Source organism: Fundulus heteroclitus, chromosome 13 (assembly GCF_011125445.2).
Source record: "Fundulus heteroclitus isolate FHET01 chromosome 13, MU-UCD_Fhet_4.1, whole genome shotgun sequence".
Taxonomy (NCBI): Eukaryota; Metazoa; Chordata; class Actinopteri; order Cyprinodontiformes; family Fundulidae; genus Fundulus; species Fundulus heteroclitus.
Window position 1 is genome coordinate 36,421,252 of NC_046373.1, and position 27,731 is coordinate 36,448,982.

At 41.2% G+C, this 27,731-nt stretch overlaps 1 protein-coding gene across 3 annotated transcripts; it reads left to right on the forward strand.

The window, feature by feature from the left end:
• The first annotated feature begins 98 nt into the window (after positions 1–98).
• On the forward strand, positions 99–27,731 carry gtf2h4 (general transcription factor IIH, polypeptide 4). 3 transcript variants are annotated; one of them, XM_012858735.3, is made up of 14 exons: positions 99–217; positions 411–529; positions 604–708; positions 6,979–7,110; positions 9,589–9,771; positions 13,842–13,950; positions 18,907–18,975; positions 19,220–19,303; positions 19,578–19,740; positions 23,148–23,278; positions 24,574–24,621; positions 24,730–24,808; positions 26,466–26,527; positions 27,475–27,731. In XM_012858735.3, exons 2-14 carry the CDS (start codon positions 414–416, stop codon positions 27,583–27,585), a joined length of 1,392 nt encoding a protein of 463 aa, XP_012714189.1. In that variant the 5' UTR covers positions 99–217; positions 411–413; the 3' UTR covers positions 27,586–27,731. The 3 variants fall into 3 exon arrangements, with proteins under 3 accessions (XP_012714189.1, XP_021169995.1, XP_021169994.1); XM_021314320.2 differs by lacking the exon at positions 9,589–9,771; XM_021314319.2 differs by lacking the exon at positions 6,979–7,110.

The following is a 27,731-nucleotide window of genomic DNA, read 5'->3' on the forward strand; positions in this document are numbered from 1 at the left end:
TCATAACACAAAATTAAAAAATAGAATATGACTGATGTAGAATACAGTTGCTACACACTCGTGTACAGTAGGTGGCGGTATGCACCTTAAAGTTGATTGCGACCCGCCATAATAGAAAAGAAGAAGAAGAAGAAGAAGAAGAAGAAGAAGGAGCAGGAGGATCGTGTGAATGTAGCTGTTTTACACAAAGTGAATTTCTACAACGAGAAGTTTGTCGGTAGGTCATATATTCTGCGGTGCCCATAGCTAACAGGCCAGCCGTTTTTATTATTCTTTAGCAGACGCTCCGGAAAGCAGTTCAATAAAATATTCTGTGAAATTGGGATTTTAGCGAAACTGTTTACATTTCATAGATTGTGTAGGGAGTAGGGCAGCTGTATGGTTACTGAAATAGTTCTGTTCTGTTGCAGATCATGAAGCTCCGGGTTCAGCTACAGTGTAAGAACCTCCATGAATACCTGAGAGAACTGAACCCTGAGATCCTGGACAGGCTGTATAACCATCCAGCGACATGCCTGGCCGTCTACAGGTACGGGTACGGGATTAACTCTCACTAACTCAGCCTGTGCCAGTTTTATTGCATCCAGGATTCTTTGCTTATAGGGAACTTCCCTCGCTTGCTAAGAACTATGTGATGCGCATGCTGTTCCTGGATCAGCCTCTCCCTCAGGCAGCTGTGGCACTGTGGGTAAAAAAAGACAGTCAAAGGTGAGTCACTTACCTTGTCCTGATGTTCCACACCAAGAGCGTCACTGCACCAGAAGTTAACCAATCTGACTGTAGCTCTGTGTAAATGTATTGAGCCTGAGCTTTGAGACACTTTGATTGGACGTTCACAGCAGTTCAAGCAGGCTATTTATTCATATGAAGTTGAAATCTGAAACAATTTGAAACCCATTATTTATATACTGTGTGTGTGTGTATTTTTCTTAATGTCTGACAGTGAATTAAACAAATGTATTTTTCTATTTTTCAAAACAATGTTTTTAATCAGCTCAATGTTAGGAAAGTAAGATGTTTTTTGGGAGATTTTTTTTTTTTTTCGGGCTTTCTTCAAATTCAGAAATAAACAGAGATATTCTGGACCTCCACATGCCTGGTTCATCCTTCCTGAAGATGCAGGAAAAGGTCATGTTGATCTGTTCAAACAATATAGTATATATATTAAGTATATATACACTTAATGTATATTAAGTATATATTCATGATCAGCAAGTGTATATATACACCACAGTGATGTCCATCCATCATATTATAGAGGAAGGAGTTCTGTGTCCCAGAGATGACCATTCGTTGGTCCTATATTTGTGACGTAAGCCCACTACGCAAGCATAAGACCATGTAACAATGCAGGTAGATGCTCTTCAACACACTTAGCAAAGAATTCTCACAGGGACAAAACCTTAATTTCTTTATATCTCCTGTGATGCAAAAAGTTTTGTGGACAACAAAGTCAGTGTAATGCAGTGATCTACACAAAGTCCTGATCTCAGTCTTATTGAAATTTGTGGTCAGAGCTGTAAAGGTATAATCTGACTCTCGTCGGATGGATTATGTTCCGCAGAGTTACACACATCCATCTGGGATTTCTCCATGTATTTCAGAAGAAGGGGCCTTATAAAATCCTTGCATATGATTGGATAAACCACTTGTCCGTCATCTTTACTGACGTGCTACAAGCTCTTGCCAAACCCGGTTGGGAGAAGGGTGAAAAAATCCTTTCCACTGACAAAAGCCTTCATAGCCGTTCTCTGGTGTTCTTTTAAATAATTAATATTCGGTAGATTGGACAACACTGATGAAATGGCAGCATCAATGTTACTGTTTGCTTCCTCACTGCGAGCGGCCATTGTTGTCTGAATTCAAACAGTCGCTTCTCTGATACGTCACATCTACAAAAATCCCGCCCGGAGGTCCTGATTGGCTGGTCCATTTTATGTGGTATTGAAATCCCTCCCAATGGCAGCAAGTCCAGGTGGATGTGTGGCGCTCTGCGGAACGAAATCCATCTGGCAAGAGTCAGGTTAGTAAAGGTGTGCCTTAGCAAGGTGGTTTACAACTTTCATTCAGTTCCACCAGTTCTGTCTGGAGGAATGGGCCAAAATGTTGTAAAAGAATACCCAAAACATTCTGCCCAAGTCATACAGTTTAAAGGCAGTGCTACAAAATATCTTGGTAGAACTTGCTATCATTGTGGAATTGATCTAATAGAAATAATTTTTATAATCCTAAGTGACCAAAAGCACAAAAGGTTTATTCTGTTTTGATGCCAAACTGCTCTATTTGCATGTTAATGTATTGGTTGCACTTGAATCAATTGTAGGGTCAAAGCTGACTCACTACTGGTCTGGTTCTGATCCACCTCAGAAACTAATCATAGAGCCCGAAGCTAGGTTTCCAGGATGGTTGTGAGCACGGTATGTCTAAGCTTAGAAATAAATTATAAAGCAGACTCCAATGCAAATAACATGTTCAGGATAGATATAATCTACTTTGCATTATATCTGAAGTATTTGACCAACCAGCAAAAGGTTAGGACACAGATGTACCTCACTGTCATTGTTTTCAGATGGATTTTAGAAAGAAACAGCAAACACTGTTTGCTGGGGTGTGGCAGCCCCTCCCTGGGCTGCCACCTTACTGTGATGGAGGGGTTTGAGTGTCCCAATGATCCTAGGAGCTATGCTGTCAGGGGCTATAAGCCCCTAGTAGGGTCACCCAAGGCAGACAGGTCCTAGGTGAGGGACCAGACAAAGAGCAGCCCAAAAACCCCTTATGATGAGTAAGATTAATGGATCTCGTGTTCCCTCGCCCGGACGTGGGTCACCGGGGCCCCACTCTGGGACCAGGCCTGAAGGTGGGGCACGTTGGAGAGCGTCTGGTGGCCAGGCTTTTACCCATGAATCCCGGCCAGGCTCAGCCCGAAGAGGCGACATGGGTCCCCCTTCCAATGGGCTCACCACCTGTCGGAGGGGCCAAAGAGGTCGGGTGCATTGTATAACGGGTGGCAGTAGAGGGCGGGGACCTTGGCGTTCCAATCCTCGGCTGCAGAAGCTTGCTCTTGGGACGTGGAATGTCACCTCTCTGGTGGGGAAGGAGCCTGAGCTTGTGCGCGAGGTTGAGAGGTTCCGACTAGAGATAGTCGGACGCACCGCTCTGGCTCTGGAACCAGTCTCCTCGAGAGAGGCTGGACATTCTTCTACTCTGGAGTTGCCCCTGGTGAGAGGCGCCGAGCTGGGCTGGGCATACTTGTTGCCCCTCATCTCGGTGCCTGCACGTTGGGGTTCTCCCCGGTGAACGAGAGGGTGGCCTCCCTCCGACGGGTTCTGACTGGGAATGGCCCACCTGATCTGAACTCGAGTGGTGTTCTGTTGTTGGACTTCTGTGCTCGTCATGGATTGTCCATCACAAACACCAGGTTCAAGCATAAGGGTGTCCACATGTGCTCTTGGCACCAGGACACCCTAGGCCGCAGTTCAATGATCGACTTTGTTGTCGTTTCATCTGATCTGCGGCCGCTTGTCTTGGACACTCGGGTGAAGAGAGGGGCGAAGCTCTTCACCGACCACTACCTGGTGTTGAGTTGGCTCCGATGGTGGGGGCGGAAGCCGGTCAGACCTGGCAGGCCCAAACGTATTGTGAGGGTTTGCTGGGAACATCTGGCACAGTCCCCTGTGAGACGGAGCTTTAACTCCCACCTCCGGGAGAACTTTGAATTTCTCCCGAGGGAGGCGGGGGACATTGAGTCTGAATCGACCATGTTCTGCGCCCCTATTGTTGAGGCAGCCAGTCGGAGCTGTGGCTGCAAGGTTGTCGGTGCATGTTGCCGCGGCAACCCTCGAACACGCTGGTGGACACCAGCGGTGAGGGAAGCCGTCAAGCTGAAGAAGGAGTCCTATCGGGCTTTATTGGCCTGTGGGACTCCGAAAGCAGCTGATGTGTACCGGCAGTCGAAGCGGCGGGCGGCTCGGCTGGTCGCCGAGGCAAAAACTCGGGCGTGGTAGGAGTTCGGAGAGGCAATGGAGAAAGACTTCCGTACGGCTTCGAAGCAGTTCTGGTCCACCATCCGGCGTCTCAGGAGGGGAAGGCAGTGCAGTACCAACACTGTTTACAGTGGGGGTGGTGTGCTTCTGACCTCGGCACGGGACGTCGTGCATCGGTAGGCGGGATACTTCGAAGATCTCCTTAATCCCACCAACACGTCTTCCATTGCGGAAGCAGAGCCTGAGGACTCTGGGTCGGGTTCTCCCATCTCTGGTGCTGAGGTTGCCGAGGTTGTTAATAAGCTCCTCGGTGGCAAGGCCCCGGGGGTGGATGAGATTCGCCCTGAGTACCTTAAGGCTCTGGATGTTGTGGGGCTGTGTTGGTTAACGCGGTTCTGCAGCATTGCGTGGACATCAGGGGCAGTTACCCAGGATTGGCAGGCTGGGGTGGTGGTCCCCCTATTTAAAAAGGGGGACCGGAGGGTGTGTTGCAACTACAGAGGAGTCACACTCTTAAGCCTCCCTGGTAAGGTCTATTCAGGGGTTCTGGAAAGTAGGGTCCTGGCCGTGGAACACTGGACCAGCTTTACACCCTCAGCAGGATCCTGGAGGGGGCATGGGTGTTTGCCCAACCAGTCTACATGTGCTTTGTGGATCTGGAAAAGGCATTCGACCGTGTTCCCCGAGGGATCCTGTGGGGGGTACTCTGAGAGTATGGAGTACCGGGCCCTTTAATAAGGGCTGTCAGGTCTCTGAATGACCGGTGTCAGAGTCTGGTCCGCATTGCCGGCAGTAAGTCGGACTCGTTTCCGGTGAGAGTTGGACTCCGCCAAGGTTGCCCTTTGTCACCGATTCTGTTCATAACTTTTATGGACAGAATTTCTAGGCACAGCCAAGGTGTTGAGGGGATCCGTTTTGGTGGCCGTAGGATTGCGTCTCTGCTATTCGCGGATGACGTGATCCTATTGGCTTCATCAGGGCATGATCTACTGCTCTCACTAGAGCGGTTCGCAGCCGAGTGCGAAGCGGCTGGGATGAGAATCCGTGCCTCCAATTCCGAAACCATGGTCTTGAACCAGAAAAGGGTAGAGTGCCTTCTCCGGGTTGGGGAGGATGTGCTGCCCCTAGTGGAGGAGTTCAAGTATCTTGGACTCTTGTTCACGAATGAGGGGAAGATGGAGCGGGAGATCGACTGGCGGATTGGTGCAGCGTCTGCTGTGAAGCGGGCGCTGTACCGATCCGTTGTGGTGAAGAGAGAGCTGAGCCAAAAGGCCAAGCTCTCGATTTACCGGTCGATCTACGTTCCTACCCTCATCTATGGTCACGAGCTTTGGGTCGTGACCGAAAGAACGAGATCCCGGATACAAGCGGCTGAAATGAGTTTTCTCCGTAGTGTGTCTGGGCTCTCCCTTAGAGATAGGTTGAGGAGCTCAGTCATCCGGGGAGGACTCAGAGTAGAGCCGCTGCTCCTCCACGTCAAGAGGAGCCAGTTGAGGTGGCTCGGGCATCTGGTCAGGATGCCTCCTGGACGCCTCCCTGGTGAGGTGTTCCGGGTACGTCCCACCGGGAGGAGGCCCAGGGGAAGACCCAGGACATGCTGGAGGGACTATGTCTCCCGGCTGGCCTGGGAACGCCTTGGGATTTCCCCGGAGGAGCTGGCTCAAGTGGCCGGGGAGAGGGACGTCCGGGCCTCCATACTGAAGCTGCTAGCCCCGCGACCCGACCCCGGATAAGTAGAAGAAAACGGACGGACGGACAGCAAACACTTTGTATGGACTGCTCACATGAATTCTGTTAAGCTGTACACCAAAGCCCTTTGGTTCATCAATCCAAACTTCATGTTTTATACGCATTCAATCATTCGATCGATCGATCGAACAAAATGCAACTTTTTGCTGACAAAGTACTGCGCAAAAGTATTTACTACCTTGCGAATTTCTTATGTTTTTTTTATTACACTTAGATGATTCAGATCATCAAAAAATAATGTTAGACAAAAGTAACCAGAGCAAATACAAAATTCAGTCTTCAAACTACTTCAATTTGATTTTAAGTATAAAAGTAAAAATAAATAAATAAAACTGAGGAGGATGTGCCGGTGTGCTTCGGTTCCGGTCCTGCTGCATGAACCGGCTGAACTTGAACTTAGGGGCACAAACTGATGGCTGGATATTCTACTTCAAAATGTTCTGGTCCAGTGCAAATCAAGATGATTTCTTTTGACAAACATTAAATGGGACTTTATTTTTCTTTTCTTTTTTTTCTTAGCAGTGGTTCTGGCCATGGAACTCCCCTCTGGAGCCATTTTTGCCCAGTTCTTTTCTGTCTGTTGAATCATGAACTTAACTGTGAGAAAGACATGCCTTCAGCGCCGTAGATGTTGTTCTGGGCGGTTTGTCAGACAAGTTCTATTAAAGGAGTCTTCAGCCCTGGCTGTGATTAGTAAGAATTCAATTTGCCTTTCCAGAAAATGTTCATTTATAATTTAACAAGATGGGTAGTTATATTTTCTCATTGAGCCCGGGTGGTTTGTATAACTCCTTTGTCTTAAAAAAAAATTAAACCATCATTTAAAAAAATAATTTTGCCTAGGTTTTGCCCAGGTAATCTTTTTCTGATATAAAATGTTGATTGATGATCAGAAACCTGCAAGTGAGTGATGTTTTTTTTACAGCAACGTAGTTGTTGGACATACCTCGTTTCTAGTTGGATCACACAGACATCTTTGGAAGACTACCTGCGTTAATAATTAGTCCTAAGGTGTTCAAATGTATTAGTTGTTTTGTGTTTTTTCCAGGCAGTTTTATTCATATGTAGACCGATGGACGAGCTGTAAGAAACATTTTCATTGTGAAAATCCTCAAACTACTAATGGAACTGTTGATAAAATCAATGTATAGTTGGCAGCTTTTCTGTCACCTCCTCAGCAAAATAAAGATAATAGATTGTTTCGCACTGATTTTAGTTTAAATTATTTATCTGTGTGTTCCTGCAGGGATCATGATGACTGTGTCTCGGTGTTGACAGGGCTTCGTCTTTGGCATAGTCATCACCTTCAAGGTGGGCTTCAAGGATACATTTTAAATCCAGTGTTCAAAGACAACCTAGGAACGGCGCTGTTGGGAGGGTATGTCTGCTTTTGGGAATGCATTCATTATTTTATTGGCCTCACCCTTTCCTTGTACTTGCGTTTAGTTGGTCAAGGGGCTGGGTAACATGGCTGTAACTAATATAAGCACAATATAGTTGCAGGAACCCTTTCTATGAACCTGTAGAGCAGGGGTGGCCAACTCCGGTCCTCGAGAGCCGGTGTCCTGAAACCTTTAGAGGTTTCCCTGGCCCCACACACCTGAATCAAATAGCACATTTAGCTCCTCAGTATGCAATCAGGTTCTTCAGAGTCCTGCTAATTAACTTATTATTTGACTTAGGCGTGTCAGACCAGGGACACATGCTGTAGAGTCTTCTGGGGTCATTATTTTGCCCTTTACGTTTCTGCATCTACCAGGTTAAAAACAGATCACCAAAAAGATACTGAACAGAAGGTAGCCCTTCTTGATATAATTTGAACTGAGTGGTGAGGACAGCAGAAGGGATCATCGGGGCTCCTCTTCCGTCCATTAAAGACATTTCATCGCAGCGCTGTGTGTCTCGAGCCCGTAACATCATCAGAGACCCCTCACACCCCCACCATGGACTATTCTCCCTGCTGCCCTCTGGAAAGAGGTTCCGCAGCATCCGCTGCAGGTCCACCAGGTTCTGCAAAAGCTTTTTCCCTGCTGCCATCAGACTGTTGAACTGCTGAAGTATAAAAACGGACTGAGTACCACACTCGACCCGCTAATTTGCACATTTGTATGTATCCTTCAATATCGCTGCTGCACTTTTTCCGGAAACGTACTGCAAAACTGTTTACAATGCAACTGTCTATTGTTAAATCACTGCTGCACCTTACTGCATATTTGTCTACATTGCTTACATTGTCTTTACATTTCAATCTGCCTACTGCTCACTGCTGCACTTTATCCGAAAGTTAAATTGAAAGTTATCCTGTATTTGACTGTGATTTACCACTGCATTTTTCTTATCCTGTACTGTAAATTCACTGCAAGGTATCCTGTAGAGTTACTGCAATCTTTCTGAGCTGTATGAAAAAACGAAATTTCGTTCTGTATGCACTCTGTGCTACAAAATGACAATAAAGAAAGTCTAAACGTCTAACTACAGGGTGGAGTATTGTCCAAAGACTGTCTTAGACATTTCGGATTGATTGGATTTTCTAATAATAATCATGTTTATTAGGCGCCCGCCTATGCATTGAAAATGCATGGCGGAGGCCTTATACTATGCACCTAATAAGGGTTTCTTTAAAATTATTCCATATTATTTTTCTCTATTAACTATTCAGAAGTGAAAACGGAATGTGGATATCTTTTATCGTTTTCTCATCACGGCATTTTAAGTTACCATAGTGACAAAATTATCCAAAAACCACTGAACAACTAAAGCTTACTCACTCAATTTTCACTCTACGTAGACAAATTATACATCAAAACGTAGGTCTTTTTGTCTGGATTCCGGAAATGTAACCCTCATTGGTGTACGATTTATAGATTTTTCGCAAATCACCTGAGACCGGCAACAACCCCAAACCCTCCCCAAATTGAGCTGCAGTTGTTGGGAGTTTTCCGTCCTGCAGACAGCCAGCCAGGGCCGGTCAAAGCCATAGGCGTACTAAGGGGCCGCTTGGGCCCACCGGTGCAATGGGGGGGCCCCCAAATTTTCCTTTTTTTTTTTTTTTTTTTTTTTAAACAAGTAACAATTAAATTACTTCAGTTATACGCACCACCAGGCGGGCGCCTTCTTCAACTTCTTCAGAAGTTGAACGTTTCTAGTTTGTCATTGCAACTTTTATGAGGCTAAGGATCCTGCTCTGAGACCCAGAGTGGCAGTCTGTGGGATGTGAACTACGAAACTTAGTCTCTCCTGGATGTGAGCACCCTGCTTTCACCACTCTGCTAGTCATCTCACTTTAAACCCCTCTACAGCTCATACACGGGGGGGTGGCGGGGACAGGTGTTTGATTCACTGTCGATTTAGCAGGTTTTCATACTTGCAAAGCATGTAGAAGTTTTTGATTAGTTACCATAGGTACTCTTCAACTGTGATGGATTCTAAAACAAAAATCTGGAAAATTACATTATCAGATTTTTTGAGTAATTAATTCTCATTTTATTGCAGGACAGGAGATTTTGATCACCAACCTTCCAGTGACAATTCAAGCTTTCATGAGGCTTTTAGTTCTTGAAGAAGCCCTCCTGCTCTCCATTGTGAAGTTACCATCTCTATATCCTCTCCAAAGGAGTTGCAGCAAAATATTTTCTAAATTTGAATGGAAATAAGCTTTTATTTCTTAAGTTGTGACCTTTGTGACCAAGTTGTGACCATTAGAGATGAGGTTTTACGCCAGCTTTTAATACTTCATTTAGCAAACTTGATTTAGAATTGTGTATTCTGTTAGAACTTAGCTGGGTAAAGGTGTGAGCTTTAAAATAATTTAACTTGTTTGCATTGTAAAATAATCTGATTATGTGCTGCTCCACAGGGGCGCACAGTGGGCAGATGAGGGGAGCACTTTAGGTCCTGATCGCCATGCACGAGATATTGAGAGCCTTGATCGCTATGCTATGGAACGCTGGGAAGTTATCCTGCAGTTCATGGTGGGTTCACCCAGCGCTGTTAGTCAAGACCTGGCTCAGCTGTTGATTCAAGCAGGCCTCATGAAAAGGTACAGAAAAATCCAGCTCAGTTGAGCCTTTTCCAAGCATGTGGAGATAAATAAAAATACCAAAATGAGTTTTTAATTAGATGATAACCAATTTGTGAGCGCTCAAAGTCAAGATAATGTCATTCTGCATTAAATACACTATTTGTGTTGTAACTGCCAAGGAGAAGAAAGTGGAAGTAAAAAAATATCAGATACCTGGTGCTAAAGTATAAGTTTTATAAGTATAAGAGTCAAGAATCTTGTCATTGTCATTATGGTGACAATTGTCATTGTCACCATAATGACATTTTGTGAGATAAGGGCTCAGAATTCACAGACACAAAACAAGACCTAATGTTCCAGTTGAATGCTTCAACTCTTCGTGAGAAGCTAAAAGTGTGCAAATAGTCCTTCTGATAAGATTTACTCACTTTACAGAACAATGTATATTAATGTGCAATTTCATCAACGTATCAAACTTAACCTGAAAAGTTAAACAGTGTGTTAAATAACTGTGAGATTTGCATGGCTGTCTAAACAGGAACATTTTTAATCAAGAACCCGTGGAACCAGCAGCATGTTTGTAACATTTAACAGACTATGAACTGGGCTGCTGCTTTGTTGATTATCTACAGGGGCGATTTAGGAACATTGCTTTAATGTTCCTGAAGCGTTTACCTGATGGAAGTGAGACAAACAGTACATCGCCCCAGTGGGTGGGATCTATCGCCATACGCCTGGCCCGTTTCTAGGTTCTTGTAACATAAACTGTGACCAGATCTTGTAGATGGCATCCCACAACCCTGTGCTGCCCTTATCATCCATGCTAGATCTTCCTCTCCCTTGCCGTGCAGCTCCCATATTACACTGTTACACTAAGACACAGAATGCTTTCTATTGTATCTCTATAAAGGTTTATGAGCAGGTGAGTAGAAAGTCCAATCCGTTTCTGTTTCCTGAGAAAGAACAGTTGTTGTTGGGCCGTGCTCACAGTCCAGGAGAGGTCACAGGAGATGTGAATGCCCAGGAACTTTATGCTGTCCACACTTTCCTTCCCCTGTATGCAGAGAGGAGTGTGTTCAGTCTTCCTAGAACTCCTGTAGTCCGCTATGACCTCCTTTTTTTTTTGCTGCTATTCAGGATGACGTTCTTCCTGAAGCACCATTGTACTTACCTGACTCCGCCAGATAGATTTGCTCCGCATATCCATCTGGAAACCTTCCGTTGAAGTAATTTTGGGAAGGGGCGAAAATACTGGTTAGCTGATTGGTCTATGTTGGTGATAGACGGGCCAAATAAACCAATCAGACTCGTCGTCGCTCTATTACTATGTTTCTGAATGTTTACAGGCCTCCTAAGTCCACATCAAACTTTTTTAATGATTTTAGTGACCTCCTGTCTGTGATATGCGTTGATTATGACTGTTATTATTCACCAGTTGTTAAATTGTTGTTAATTATTGTGGGAGACTTCAACTTTCACGTTGACAACCCTGAAGACAGAAGTGCAAAAGAACTGTGTGACACACTTAGAAACTTTGGTTTAACTCAGAATGTTAAACAGCCAACACACAAACAGGGACATATTTTAGACTTAATCATCACTAAAGGTCTAAAGATTTCTAAGGTCAATGTAACTGATGTTGCCCTATCTGATCACTTTTCTGTTACCTTTGAATGTATAATTTCCAGTGACTCATTTAGCCAAAGGGACATCATAAGAAAACGCACCTTTAAGGACAATGCCACGGAAACTTTTATTCAAGCTTTATTCAATACTTCAACCTTGGGCTGCAACTCAGTAGATGAGCTAGTAGATGACTTTAATTCTAAAGTCTCAGGCATCATTGACTGCATTGCTCCATCTAAAGTAAAAGTTCTTTCCGGGAAGAAAAAATCTCCTTGGAGAAATGGGCCAGCAGTTAGAGTTAGAAAAAAAGGGAGTGTCGAAAAGCTGAACGTAGGTGGAGAAAGAACAGACTCCAGGTTCACTATGACATCTATAAAGAGAGACTTTACAGATATAACTTACAATTGAAAAATGCAAAGAAATCTTTCTTCTCTGAGATCATTAAGAAAAACATTAATAACGCTCGTGTCTTATTTTCCACAGTCGACAGGCTAACAAATCCTCCTGTGTCCGTGGCTTCCGAACTCCACTCCACCAGGGCCTGCAATGAATTTGCTAACTTCTTTACTGAGAAAATCCTAAAAATTAGAGGATCACTTTGTACTTCCATATCAACACCAGAACCAAAGCTGTATTCAGCTGTAACTTATCCTGACAAAATGTCCCAATTCAGCCAAATAAACTACAAAAGCTTAGAGCAGATCATTCAGCAGCTAAGTTCCTCCTCATGCTGTCTTGATGTTCTACCCACAGTTTTCTTTAAGAAAGTTTTGCCTGTCATAGCGGCTGATTTGACTCAGATAATAAACACGTCCCTTCTGTCAGGTGTTTTCCCCCAGTCCCTAAAAACAGCAATTATCAAACCACTGCTGAAAAAGAACAATTTAGACAAACTTCTACTCCAGAACTACAGGCCCATCTCAAACCTCCCATTTTTCAGTAAGATTGTTGAAAAAGCTGTATTTCAACAATTAAACACCTTCTTAACAACGACCAGCCGCTTTGATGTTTTCCAGTCTGGTTTCTGTGCTCACCACAGTACAGAGACCGCCCTTATCAAGGTTTTTAATGACATCCATATAAATACAGACTGTGGAAGAACCACCGTGCTGGTACTATTGGACCTCAGTGCAGCATTGATACTGTCGATCACTCCATTCTGTTAGAACGCCTGGAGAACTGGGTCGGCCTCTCTGGTACAGCTCTCCACTGGTTTAAATCCTACATAAAGGACAGGGACTTTTTTGTATCAGTAGGTAACTTTACATCAGAGACAACAAAAATCACATGTGGGGTTCCCCAAGGGTCCATCCTGGGTCCCCTCCTATTCAATATCTACATGCTCCCTCTAGCTCAGATAATAAAAAATAACAACATCAACTATGCAGACGACATACAGCTCTACATCACCATGTCACCAGGTGACTATGAACCAGTTCAGGCACTGAGTAAATGTCTAGAAGAAATCAATATGTGGATGTGCCAAAACTTTCTTCAGTTAATTAAAAACAAAACTGAAGTAATAATATTTGGACCAATAGAGGAGAGATCAAAAGTTAGCTCACAGCTTCAGTCGCTTCAGCTAGAAACCACTGATCAGACCCGAAATCTGGGAGTAGTGATGGACTCAGACCTGAACCTCCAAAAGCATCTAAAGACAATTACAAGGTCGGCTTTCTATCACCTGAGGAACATTTCCAGGATTAAAGGACTGATGTCTCAGAAGGATCTGGAAAAACTAATCCATGCGTTTATTTTTAGTCGAATAGATTACTGCAATGGTGTTTTCGCAGGTCTGCCTAAAAAGTGGATCAGACAGCTGCAGCTGATCCAGAACGTTGCTGCCCGCGTCCTCACTAAGACTAAGAACGTAGAGCACATAACCCCAGTTCTAAAGTCCTTACACTGGCTCCCTGTATCTCAGAGAATAGACTTTAAAATACTTCTGTTAGTCTATAAATCCCTGAATGGCTTAGCACCTAAATACATCATAAAGCCTGAGTTCTTTTAAACAAGATTAAAAACACATTTGTTTAAAATTGCCTTTGACTGTTCTAGTTAAACTGTTTTACTGTTTTTAATGTTCTTTTTTGTCTCTACATTCTATTCCTACTTGCTTTTATTCTGTTTTATTTTCCTATATTTTAATCATGTAAAGCACTTTGCATTGTCTCTGTACTGAATTGTGCTATATAAAGAAATTTGCCTTGCCTTGCCTTAAATTGAATCACTGGCTTGATTGATTTACCTAAAAGTTTATTCGGTCTAAAGTTGTAATTGGCCACCCATATTCTGACCTGTTCCAGAATAGTTAACCGACATTTAGTGTAGTAGCCTAGCTTGAATCTGTGTGTAAAAACAAAAACTACCTGACCAGAAGCCAACACAACCAAATCATCAGAAAGAAATTGGTCATGGTAAACTGTTTCTCATGTTGCTCTCACATTTTCTTTAACTCTAAGTGAGGCAGGAGAAGCACCATACATCACTTCTGCTGGTTTCCAGTTCCTTCTTCTGGACACAGCCTCTCAGCTTTGGTACTTCACCTTGCAGTACCTCAAAACTGCTCAGGTAACAGTAAACTCTGAAATGGATAGTAGAAAAGTCAAATGTTTATTCGAACTCTGTACTTAAGTTGTATTTACTATATTCCTGTTGTTTTACACCACCCTGTTGTTTTTCATATGGTTAACCTTGGAATTTTAGGATATCAAACTGTAAATATTGTAAATTAAGATTGCAAGAGGAAATATATGGTGCATTGCAAAAGTATTCCCCACCTTTAGCATTTTTCATGTTTTGTTTCACATCCTGTAATCAAAAAATAGTTTGAGAGTTTTCACCTTTTCATTTACAGAACATGTCTCCAACTATGAATTTGTTTATTGTACAACAACAAATAGGACAAAATAACAGGAAATTTTAGTGTGCATTACTTTTCACCCTGCCTGAAGCCAATAGCTTGTAGAGCGGCAATTCCAGCAGCAATTGGCTTTTGATCCGTCTCTATGAGCTCTCCACATCTGGCCTCTGGGATTTCTGCCCATTCCTCAATGCTAAATTGCTCAATTTCCTCCATGGTGGATGGTTTTCATAACCTGACTCTAGCCATATGGATTTCGCTCTGCCTAGCTCCACTTACATCCATCTGGGACATCTCCATAGGAATTGCCTATTTTGAAGGCTGGGCCTTATCAAAAATCCTTGCATATGATTGGATAAGCCACTTGTCTGTCATCTTTATCAACGTGCTATTTCAACCACTCACACCAAAGCTAACTAATTTCAGAGGGCTAGCTGCCACATGGTGAGTAAATGTTTGTACCAAATAAAATTAAAATAACATGAAAATAACAAAACCCATCTGGGCAGCGGATGATCCGTTCACAGCTCTGTTCATCAAGAGCTCAGTCTAGACCCGCCTACTACGAAGCTGTTTCAGCTCCTTTCACATTCAGAACTAGTCATGGCTGCACGCAGGATCAGAAAACAGTTCTGCTAACCAGATACAGTCTAAAACGCCAATTAGTCTGTGTATAAGTTTCGTTCTTATTTATTCTGAATTTTTTTAACTACGTGCGCTGTGGTTCTGTGCTTCACCGCTCTGACTGCCCCCCCTCTCGGAGCCAGGTGCTTATATAGCGGCCAGCCTTCAAAACGTGAATCACTACGTTTAATGTCCTTCCACTCTTACCAAAATTTCCCGATTAAAGTCAATAGGAGAGTCAGTAGCTGTGTTTCATGCTCTTTTGTTTTTAACGACACAGAACCAGTGGTGCTTCGGTGGGCGTGGTGCCTTGCGCTTGAATTTAGGTGTGCAAAATTACGTTACATGTAATTTAGGTGTGCACTTTTAAGGGTCATTTTAAGGAACTTGTAACATCGGGGGCTTCAAATCAGACCCATTATTCCTTCTCTCCTCCCTAAAGGAGCCATTTACAGTCTTTATTTATGCATTTCCCCACTGTTTATCCCTCGCACGCAGCGCACCAGGGTAAAATCCAGCAGCTGGATCATGCATAAAGATGCAGCGTTAACCCTGCGTGCTTTAAGTGTTGTAGCTGAGGGGAAAATGTTGGACTGTATAGGCTTGGTGAAACTCTGCCTCATTCACAAAGAAGACCAACATTGATAGAAATTCATAGAATAATGATAATTTGTAGTGTTTTTTATCGCCTGGATGTGAATCTGATAATTCATATTGTGTCTTTTATAATCAACTACAATATTTTCTTTTTTTTAAGTCAGGAAACAAAGTTTCTCTTCCAGGGTCCAGGCAGCCACACCCCAACCACGCCTCCCAAAATTAACATAATCTCACTCTTAATTTTTATAAAAGTTAAGGTCTGGTCAGGATTAATATTTTGGCCGGTAAAAAATATGCCTGGCCGGTTGATTTTTACATCTACCGGCCAACTTGGCCGGTGATTCAGGAAGTTAATTTCTGACACTGGACACAGACATATTCACTGGTATGAGCACCAACTTCACCTTACATATCTAGGGTTATAATAAAGTAAGGGTTGGAGAAGGCAGAAAACATTGAAATAAGAAAAGCCCATAGGAGGCAAAATACCCCAGTTCCCAGTCCTGACATGTTCTCAGCTTCCTCCAGAAAGGAAACAGATCATGGTTCTTATTGGCACAAAAACAATGTTAGATGTGTGGGAAAAAAATCAGTGGCGTATTTTAAGTATACTAGTTTAATGAAAATGGAGAAATGACTGCTAAACAAACTGACAACCCACCTCTGCCACTTTGGATGTGTGTACAATAATGCTGCTTTGAACAATACTTGATACTTCTGAGACAGCTTCTAAGTGCTTAAACTTTTTCAGAGGGACCTCTTCCACATCCTGAAATAAGTGGAGGGGTTAGGCTTTCGTCTTCAAGCAGTAGTTTGACTACATAATAATTAATCACATGACCTCTCACCTGTAGTTCTTTTTGATCACGTCCCCCCCCCCCCCCCCCCCCCCACACACACACACACACACACAATCGGTCTTCTTCTGACCTTGATGATTTCATGAAAATATACATTCATGATAAAAACATTCATGTTAGTCAGTTGACAGTGAATACAGTAAAACAGGTGATTTAAAAGGATCTGGTGATTATCTGATGTCATGTGATATTGAGGTCACTTGCGGCATGGGGAAGTTCTGCAGGAGAACAAGACACCATCATCTCCTAATTTGCGGCATGTTTTTCTTTGAAGAAGGAAATGCAAGAAGATTCAAATAAGTTTAAAAAAAATAATACCTTGAATACTAAGCATAATGCATCACAATGTACACATACCTCACAAATCACAATTGGCCCCCATTACAAAGTACAAAGCGTACTTCAAGTCAAGAGGTACTGGTGAATATAATATTATGCGTGTAAATGGTGTTTTGAATGTTGCAAGCAAACATTTTATAGATGTATAACAAAGTGACGGACACACCCTTACTTTGTTAGGCCCTGGGGTCTGAGCAAGGTATTTTAATAAAATAATGGAAAGATAATAGTACATTTTAGCAAATAAAATGAAGTAATGTCTTACCTGAACGTCATTCACGCCAAGCTTCCTCCAGGGGCCAGGAGACAGGCTTTCAGCAATGTGTCTGAACAAAGAATAAGCGTAAGTAAATAAAAGTACCATCGACTTTTTAAAAGCATGCATAAACACTTGAAACAAATTTGAAACTGAAAAAGGAATGAGGTTGGAACCACAAATAAAAAGCTTGCATAATGGGCCTGAACAGAACTCATTTTACTGAGGACTGGTTTTGCAGCCTTGTAAGTGCAGAAGGGACAGTGGAATAGTCTGCTGCTGGTGCATTTAGTCACCGTTGGTGTGTCACCATCCAACAGCATACTTATGTGTCTCTACATATCGGTGGGGATACACATTAAAGGAATAATTAAAAATCTACAAGACCAAAAATATCAAATAAATTTTCACCTCAACGACAAATGTTGATTCATGTCATGGATGCTGACGAGCATGTATGAAGAACACCTATCCGCTAACATGAGGACTGTTAAAATTTGATTTATGCTCATTTTTACCTCAATAGGTCACATGACCTGGAAGCTAATCAGCTAAAATGCTCAGAATAAAAAAAAAAAAAAAATCTGTGTCTTCATTTATTTTGAAAACTGGAATTTTCCACACGCTGTTGTAAGTTTGCGCAGGTTTTTCAGTCATCTCGGTCTATTTGCTGCGCATTGGTAGTGGCTGGCTTGTTCAAGCCTGCAGTTTCATATTTGCCCTAAAATCCTTCAGTTTACCGTGAAAAATGCTCCATATACCAGATTACCAGTCCAGCCGTAAGATAACAGGGAGCATAGCACATTTTAAAATAAAATAATTTTATTTTCTTCATTGTCTGTCACAAATATGGAAAAATATCACATTAAAAAAAGGAAATCTAAATAAATAAAAAAAGGAAATAAAAATAAATCTTGCTTACTTCTATTTTGCAAGCTGTTATGTTGTTACGCCACTATTCTTTTTCTTGTGCACATACTTCTTCTACGGTTCAACAGGGGTGGTGGAGGCGTGCCAACGTTGTAGTCAGGGGCTACTCCTGGATTTAGCACCATCCACTTTTTCCTCAACTTAGACCGGTTTCCCAGTTGCTGCTGCTGAACAACATCCCCACAGCATAATGCTGCCACCACAATGTTTCACTGTCACTTATACTTCTCAATAACTTTGTCTCTGATTTGTCTGGAGAGCTCCTTGGTCTTCATGGTGTGATTTATAGCAAAGGAGGTGGAGACAGATGCACATGCCAATTTTTAATTTTGTATTTTTTTTAGGTATTTTTTGTGCAGTATATGTCTTTCTCATTTCATGTTACCAACTTAGGCGTATTTATTCAGCTCAGTCACCTGAAAGAAGATTTGCAAACATTTAAATTGCTGGTTGGGATGCAACAAATGGGTAAAAATCCAAGGGGATTGAAGACTTATGCAAAGCACTGTAATTTCTCTTGTTATGTATTTGTCCCATTAGATGGGAAATGCAACATGTTTTCCAGTACCACTGTGAAAAAAAACAGCAAATATAAAAGGGCTAGTTTTATTTTTGATTTAGTTGACCAAGGAATATCAGTGAACTGTATGATAGAATCAACTTTATTTCGGCAGGTTTGAGGATAGAAACAAAGAATTTGACTTTGGATTTCAGTGCTTGCACTGTGTAAAAAAACTGCCAGACAAGCAACAGCAAGCAGAACTGAACTAGAATCTGTAACAGGAAAAAAACATTTTTCAGGGAAAGGTAAGAACTGGGGCAGTGTGTACAGGTATGTATGTATGTATGTAAGATAAGTATGTGTATATGTGTTTTTTATACATATCTTTCCAGGTGAAGTTGATGTGGATGTACACAGTAAAAAAAATCCTATTAGAGTACCTCTACCCTACTCTCTAGTTTTAATCCCAAATAATTTAGAGAATTCTTGTGTTTTTTCCTGTATATGAAAGATAGTTCTGCTTATAGTTTGTGTTCTGCTCCATGTCTTGCAGTCCAGAGGAATGGATCTTGTGGAGATCTTATCTTTCTTATTCCAGCTCAGTTTCTCTACTCTGGGGAGAGTAAGTGCATCTTTTTTGCTTTGATTTTTCATAATGATTAGTGTAGTTTAATTTGGCAGTGTTCTGAGTTTTGGTAGATTTTCTGCTACCATGCAGTCACACGGGTGAATCAGATCATGTTTAGGACCTGGCTTACCCTAACCCTGACACGCTAATCTGCCTTCCTATTAGCCTGGCAGTTTCAGTCATTGTTGTTTATCACTTTGTGTTTTTTCATTTACCATGCTCTGCCTGTGTGTTGTAGGATTACTCAGTGGAGGGCATGAGCGAGTCGTTGCTTACTTTCCTGCAGCACCTTCGGGAGTTTGGGCTGGTGTTTCAGAGGAAGGTGAAACAATGAGAACTTAAAAGATCGGCGGGCACTTATTTTTTAAATATTGTTTTTAATTTAATTCCATTTTGGTTGTAATCATGGTTTGATGCATAATTCTAACATTCAAATCATATCATAGTAATAAATGCAGTTCTTGCTTTCTAAAGTAGAACAACGAGGACTTGGTGGAGTTGACTAGGTGATCAGAATAATTAGAAATGAGTATAATCTATCTGTATTAGTGTAAAGAGTATTTCAAGGCTATAAGTTCTCTACCATGTGTTCACAGAGGAAGTCCCGGCGGTACTACCCCACCAGACTGGCAATCACTCTGGCTGCTGGAGTCACAAACAGCTCCTCCTCCTCTTCATCCAACATTGCCTCCATACCTGGAACTAAAGACGCAGGCTTTATTGTTGTGGAAACTAATTACCGCATCTATGCCTACACGGGTATGACAAAAGTAGATTCAAATTGTTCTGCATGAAAAGCTGGATACCAGCTCCGTGCTAAACCTGGAAAATACTATCCAAGATTAACATTAGTTGGAAGTAAATGGAAAACGATAGAGTGCCTTCTCCGGGTTGGGGACATCCCAGAGACGTCCTCCCCAGCTCCTGGCCCAAGTGGATGAGTTTAAGTATCTCTGGGTCTTGTTCACAAAGGACGGAAAGATGGAACGGGAGGTCGATAGGCAGGTGCTGTGTCTGCAGTGAAGTGGTTGCTGTACTGGTCTGTTGAGAGAGCTGAGTCAAAAGGCGAAAATCTCGATTTACCGGTCGATCTACGTTCCTACCCTCATCTATGGTCATGAGCTTCGGGCGATGACCGACAGAACGAGATCCCGGATACAAGCGGCTGAAATGAGTTTTCTCCGTAGTGTGTCTGGGCTCTCCCTTAGAGATAGGGTGAGGAGCTCAGTCATCCGGGGAGGACTCAGAGTAGAGCCGCTGCTCCTCCACGTCGAGAGGAGCCAGTTGAGGTGGCTCGGGCATCTGGTCAGGATGCCTCCTGGACGCATCCCTGGTGAGGTGTTCCGGGCACGTCCCACCGGGAGGAGGCCCAGAGGAAGACCCAGGACACGCTGGAGGGACTATGTCTCTCTGCTGGCCTGGGAACGCCTTGGGATTCCTCCTGAGGAGCTGGCCCAAGTGGCCGGGGAGAGGGACGTCTGGGCCTCCCTACTGAAGCTGCTGCCCCGCGACCCGACCCCGGATTAGAGGAAGACTATGGATGGATGGAAGTAATTAAATAGTACAGGGCTATAGAACGAGAAGCTGCAAAGATTTAAATATTTGCTCACCTAAGCCCAAACCTTGAGGGATTGTTAGATGGATTAGAATGGATTAACTATAGGTTGATCAATAGATGGAGAAGAACCTAATGATGAGGGGATAAATGTTTTCTGGACCAAATCTAGCTTCATTTTCAATCGGTGTACAGGTTTTGTATGTTTTCTGAATTCTAGCAGTTGGTTTATGAATAGATGTTGGCTCCCAGAATAAAAACTAAAGTTAGGCAGTGCCAGACTTAATGATTGCCGTAAATGCATTGTCAAATCCATCAATCAAACTTTGTATGTAGAACATTTTCATTAAGCCAGTTGTAACGCAACATGTTTTATAGGGATTCAAACTAGAAGGACAAAAATTAAACCATTACAGACAGAAACATAGAAAATGAATCAAACTAAGTTAGAAGATATTTTTTATTTATTTATAACAAAATGTTGAATAGTTCAAAGAGAAGGACAAATAAATCAATTATATAGGAAGAACTATGAGAAACAAGCAAACATTTTGGATGTGTGCGTGTGTGTGTATGTATGTTTGTATATATATGAGACATAAGTTAGAAAAATAAGTTAGGATTTATAAAAAAAAACTAAACTAATATTAACCCAAAAGCATTAAAAATAACAAAAATCACAAATGGCAAATGATAAATCTAAAATAACATATGCCAGTGTTTTAAATTGAAGTTCTAAATGTCTGCCAGTAACTAACACCCCAGTTTTGTCCTCTTGAGTTGGAGGAAATCCTGTGCCATTCATAACTTAATATGTAAAACAACTAAAGGTAAAAAATGGGTTTGGGGTGATAAAGAGACACAACGCCACGTAGAGCTATGGTCATCAATGTAGCTATGAAAATGAATGCCATGTCTCTTGATGACACCACCTAATGAGGTCTTATAAAGATTAAAAAGTGTGGGACCTAAAACAGTTTACATTATGACATTCTGATGTACAGTTTCCTTGTTTAAGAAATAACTGTCTGTTTCTGAAATACGAGTGGAACCACCTCAAGGAGAGATGGAAGTGGTTCAAATTACAATTCCAAAAATTCCAATCTGTCTAAATCCCTCTCTGGTAAGATGGTGTGGTTAACGCAACCAAAAGCTGCACTAAGGTAGTTTGTTTTGATTGATATTGCACGTTAGGTTCTTTAACATATTTAGTAGTGCACAGTATGTGCTGACTGGTTAAAGCAGGGGTGTCAAACTCATTTTGGTTTAGGGGCCGCATACAGCTTAATCTGATCTCAAGAGGGCCACACGAGTAAACTCATTGCAAGACTAAATAGAACTAATAAATGTGGACTTGTTGATTTTTATATAAAATGAATTTCACTTTTACACAATATATTATGAATAACCTCAGCGTTTTTAAGAAAAGTATGTGCAATTTCAACAATACTTTTACTCAGTTAAACATTTACTTGTGCATTATGCATAAGAACTGATCACAGTGATTGTACAATGTTGAAAAACATTTATTCACATTTTTTGGAACTAAAAAACACTGTCCTGCATGACAAAATACATCAAACAGATAAAAATTAAGAAATGATTTAAATTTTTCCACACCTGAAGCTTAATCTGCTAATTAAAACGCAGCGCCCCTCGTGGACAATATAGGAACTGCATATTTTCAAATGAATGAAGTGCATGTTTTTTTCAATAATTGTTTTATCATTCTCTTCCTTTTATCTTGTCCACTTGTGAAAGTCAAATCTGATAAGCTCTTTGTGGCATCTTATTGCCACATTGCCAGACACGGATCCGGCCCGCCGGCGTATGTTTGACACTGCTGGGTTAAAGGACCAATAAGTAATACTGACACCTAGTGTTGCAAATCGGAACAAAACATACATGCCATCTTCTGGAGAACAGTCATTTCTCAATCATCTTGCTGATATGAATGCCCACTGAATTTTTACTTCAACAGGATAGATATATGATATATTCTGTTCTATTTCTGGCCCATTTTCTTACTGGCTTCTACGCTTGAAGGTGCTGCTCTTTTGCCAAAATACCAAATGTGCTCTGTTTTGGGACCCCTGAGAACTCTCATATGATTGGTTCAGGAACCAGGATGTAAATAAGGGCTACACACTGCACCAAAATAGTTCCGGACCGTATCTCTAGGTTTGAAAGAAGAAAAATTTGACAAAGACATTGTTGATGGAGAAGACTGATTGTTTATAGGGAACATTGCTTCCATCCTGGGTGACAAATGACAACGATTTAGGTTGGTTTTGCAGTAAATTTCTTATTTCTCCTTTAAGTTTAAATTAGAGTTTAGTTGATTAAGAAAAAGGTTCTGGGAAACTTAGGGTTAGGGTTAGAATTTGGTTTAAAATGTTAAGTATGGAGGCATCAAGCTTACTTCTGTTAATTTGGGACCTATCCATCAACATCACCGATGTTGCCGGATAAGTCCAGAACTACACGGTGGTTGGAAAGAAATGATCTGGTTGTCTTCAATGTTCAAATTTCTTGAAGATAACATTTTATTTTACAACTTCTCAGTTTTGTCCCAGTTACACAACTCACTTTTTTTGTCTTTCATTTTCAGATTCAGAACTTCAGATTGCTCTGGTGGCTCTTTTCAGTGAAATGTTGTACCGCTTTCCCAATGTAGTGGTCGCTCAGCTTACAAGAGAATCCGTTCAGCAGGCCATTGCTAACGGAATCACTGCTCAGCAGGTACTTTCCTGTGTGTGCACAGTCACACATGCACAATTCTAACACTGGGAAAGTTGAGATAATTGAACAGGGGAGCAGGTGCAAAGCCAAATCAAAAAGCTTTCTGTATATTTTCACGTTTCTCTTTAAAATTACTCCCTGTTATCATTACTTGCCAGTTGTTCTCCATGAAGTAATGGTTATATTGGTATGAGCATCTAATGAAACCCTCTTTCAGGTTTAATCAATAAATAGGAAATTAAGTTTGGTGTTCAAAATGAATTATGTACCGACATATAACTTTTGAAAATATAATTTTCTTTTAAATGACATAATTATACCTATGTGCGTTATCACCTTTTTATGCTAGTACTAGAAAATAGACATATAAGGCTACACAGTAACGAAACACTGGAGACTTTTAATTTGATAGATGACTAAGAAATTGTGATACCATTGCTGAAAATTGTGATTACGATTAAATTAGGCCAACCAACCATCACTCATTGTGCCCACAAAGAAGGCACCCAAGACCATATCGGTTTTGTACTGCATAGGTTTATAAAACTAGTATTACTTCATGGTCCACCGGGGTCTAAGCGATACTCTGTTAATGTAAATTTAATCTTTTTTGCAGGAATTTGTAACTTGTGTGACATTTAATACTGTTTAGGCTTAAAAGTTGTAAATGAATCATTGTTATGCCTCCACATATTAATCCTCTTTTCTGTCTAAACATATTTTTTTGGTTTGTAATATGATGCGTAGCTTCTTGTTGCGTTGATGCCAGCTGTACCGCCGTGTAGATCACTTTCCATCCCAAATCAGAGCAATGCAGTACATGTTTCTTTAAAGAAAACTCTTCTGTGAAGGTTCTTCAATAATATTTTTTGTTTCTTGTACAAGTTGTGCACATGTACAAAATGTATTAGAAATTCCGAACAAACAAAACTTCTGACTTAGCTTTGCATCAGGGATATTATCACAAAAAATGTAGGTGCATGCTTATGTTTAGCAGAGTTGGGTAATTTTTTTTTTTAAATTAATTGGATGATGTTGCCTTCTAAAGTCATTGTGTACTGTCACAATATAAACTTGAATAAAAAATGCTTTCTAAAATGTAGACCATTTCCTGTTAATCAGAATATCTATTCATGGGTGCATTCTTGCATGTATTTTGAAAAGTACAGTATACAAAGTATTTCTAAATATTTATTTAACTAAAGAAATCTGAAATTAATTTAAATACAAGTAGAGAAACAAAGTTGCACAAGGTACCTTTTGTATTATGCTGTTTTACCATTCTGTTTTATTAGATCATCCACTTTTTAAGGACCAGAGCTCACCCTGTCCTGCTCACACAGGTACAGCCAGCCTGCCTATGTTGTGAGAATCACTTTAAAAAAAAAAAAATGTTTGGTGACGTTTTAACGCTCTGCACAAGACCTTCATTCCGCTTCCATGTGTTTCAGACCCCAGTGCTCCCTCCAACTATAACAGATCAGATCAGACTGTGGGAGCTGGAGAGAGATCGGCTGCAGTTCACAGAGGGTGAGTGCTGTTACAATACAGCCCAGGGAACGCTTAGAAGCTTCTTTTATATAGTCATGTCAAGGCACTGTGTTCTAAAACCTCATTGATTTAAAGAGTCTGTAAATTAAAACACCTGTCACCATCATAATACATTCACAGTACCTAGAGCTGTGATTAAAACTGTCAATGTTTTTATTCCACACTTCTACATGTATAATGAGTTCAGTTTAATTATTTTTCCCGTATTATTCACTGCTGAAAATACTAGACTGCACAGAAGTATGTGGCTGCAGTCATTGAGTGGTTGGCATTGAAATCAGTAGTCTTGGACATTCTAGAGGTTTGAATCAAGACACATAAAATGTTCTTGATTCAAACCTCTAGATTTATAAGAGAGTGTGAATGAAATGGTGTCTTGGCTATTAAAGATGTCTTCCAGTAACTAAGGTATGTTTTGTCTTTAGTAGCTCATAAAGATAAGTGGGAAAAAGAATTTGATCTGCTGTATGATTTACCAGTCTTTACAAGGCAATGCATGATTTGGAATTTAGGGTTTGTTTAGTTCAACAGAGGGACACACTCTTTGTATAAAAATCCAGGGGGGGGAAAAACATTATTATTTGTTTTTTTATATATATATATATATATATATATATATATATATATATATATATATATATATATATATATATATATATATATATATATATATATATATATATATATATGCAACATGGGGTATGTGCAAATGATGTATATAAATTAGTCCTGTCTCTTTTAAGAATGTACTCATCTAGTGTTCTGAGACCTGCTTCAGCTCAACCTCTCCACCATGAGAGACCAAAAGTAATCAGGAACTACAATGCAGACTTGCATGAGCCTGGAATGGTCTAAAAGACCATTGGCAAGAGGTCCTGATGCATCTCAGTAATATAAAGATTCTGCTCATAAGGCTGAGTTTACCTGAAACTCTACAGACTAAAGAAGTCTCTCGGAGAAGAGATGAAACATTTCATATTGACTTATTCAATTTCTGTCTTTTCATTTTCTTTGCATTAGCAAGAAGGTTAGGGAGAAAGGCAAAACTGTTTGTTCAATGATCTAAAAAAGGTAAAAGTACAGGGTGATAGCCAGTCATGCTCACTCTAGAGCCACATTAAAGATCTCACCTTGTGGGTAAGAATGACTCTGAAAAAGGTGAGAGATTTGACCACAATGTCACAGAAGGGGCTTGTTAATGCTCAGACCTTTTTGCTTCAACTTGTTTGAATGTGTCTGGAGGCAGTCAGATGTTTACTATATCACATTCATTTATGAAGCACATTACAAGAACGAAGGTCAACAAAGTGTTGTACACACAGGGACGGAGCTATGGGTGGGCCTAGGCCCAGGCAGACCCACCCATAGCCAGTCAACTGAATTCACGTGTATCTACTCAATTTAGTCACACAGTGATATCGGTGCATACCTTTATTTCACTTTGTTTTTCTTATTTTGTTAGTAAATATTGCGTTTCTATTAAAACTTACTTTAATTTCTTTTTAACGGGTAAACTTACAAATTCAGTAGAATCATTGCCCCAACTGTATGTTGACTCCTACTCTTGAGTTCTTGTGAGAAAGAGGTTAAGTGATGGTACTGTGCTCAACTAAAAATGTTTCCGCATGTTTTTCAGGAGTGCTCTACAATCAGTTCCTGTCCCAAGCAGACTTTGAGGTGCTGCGAGATAGAGCTCAGGTTAGAATTTAATTTTTGAAAAATAATTGAAAGAATCCATGATATAGCCCAGTCTCAACATGAAAAAAAAAATACAGCAGGTGAAAAGTGATCGTAATATTCCCCTGAGTATTTTAAGTAAACTACAACAGTCCAACATAGACAGTCCAAGGAGTTATTAATACAACCTCAAAACTTTAGGTCTTAAATCAGATATCTGATATAGCTGGCACTCGTCCTGCAAGCTGTCTGATGTGATAGGATTCAGATTCCCGCTGAAAAGAAAGAATGAGCTGCTGTGGCGTTTATACTGGACAACCAGACCCATGTGATTCCCAACACCCTGATTACCCAGCCACATCCACAGAATGTCTTCGAGAGATCGGATGCAACCTAAAGCATTAGTCAACAGGTGCTGGATCATCACCAGAGTCTCATAGGTTATGAGAACAGTTAGCTTCAGCTAGACATTAAGTCATGGGCTTTGCTTAACAATAATTTTACCTAGCATATATAAAGCCAAGGAGATGTCACAGTCAGAAAGAGTAAGCTAAGTAAAAATGTATTTCCGGACCACTCCCCGTTAACCCCCAGATGTTTGCCTAGGCTCACAGATAATTGTAGATCTTTTTTTGAATTACTGGCAAATTTTATGCCATTTTGGCTTTTCCCCCCCCCCCCCCCCCCCAATCTTTCTGGTGTTGGCTTTCATTGTGAAACATTTTAGTTTGGCAGCCTATCATTCTAAAGCACTTATGTTTTCTCATGCACTTGTGTCTTGTGTTTTTCTTATGTTCTGTTTTGTTGGATTTAAGCAAGAGCTTTACAAATGCCCTCCACAATCACTCAACCGATAACCAATTCCATTGTCCTTCCATTTCCACTCCTGCTTTTTTATCTAATTTATGTGAAATATTGAAATGTTTTCTGCTGTACTGCTTTTGTTTAATCAAGCTTTCATTGTGCAGGGTTTGGGCTGTCTGGTGTGGCAGGATGTGGCTCACAGGGTGATGGTGGTGACACCCCATGGACACAGCGAGGTCAAGAGGTTCTGGAAACGACAGAGGTCTCACCCATAATCAGGAAAAGAAGCTCATGGAACAGTGACACTGTATCAAAGACTGTGAACCTGCGTGTTTATTACTGCCAATTGGAATTCTTGTTCATTCTCTAACATGTTTTTTAATTAAACAAACCCCATTTATTTTTGTGGTTTTCTGTTGAA

Coding starts and splice junctions, on each gene's coding strand:
- gtf2h4 (XM_012858735.3), top strand. CDS start 414: ATGAAGCTCCGGGTTCAGCTACAGTGTAAGAACCTCCATGAATACCTG. Junction 530..603: donor ACATGCCTGGCCGTCTACAG/GTACGGGTACGG, acceptor CTTTGCTTATAG/GGAACTTCCCTCGCTTGCTA. Junction 24,622..24,729: donor ACCCTGTCCTGCTCACACAG/GTACAGCCAGCC, acceptor CATGTGTTTCAG/ACCCCAGTGCTCCCTCCAAC.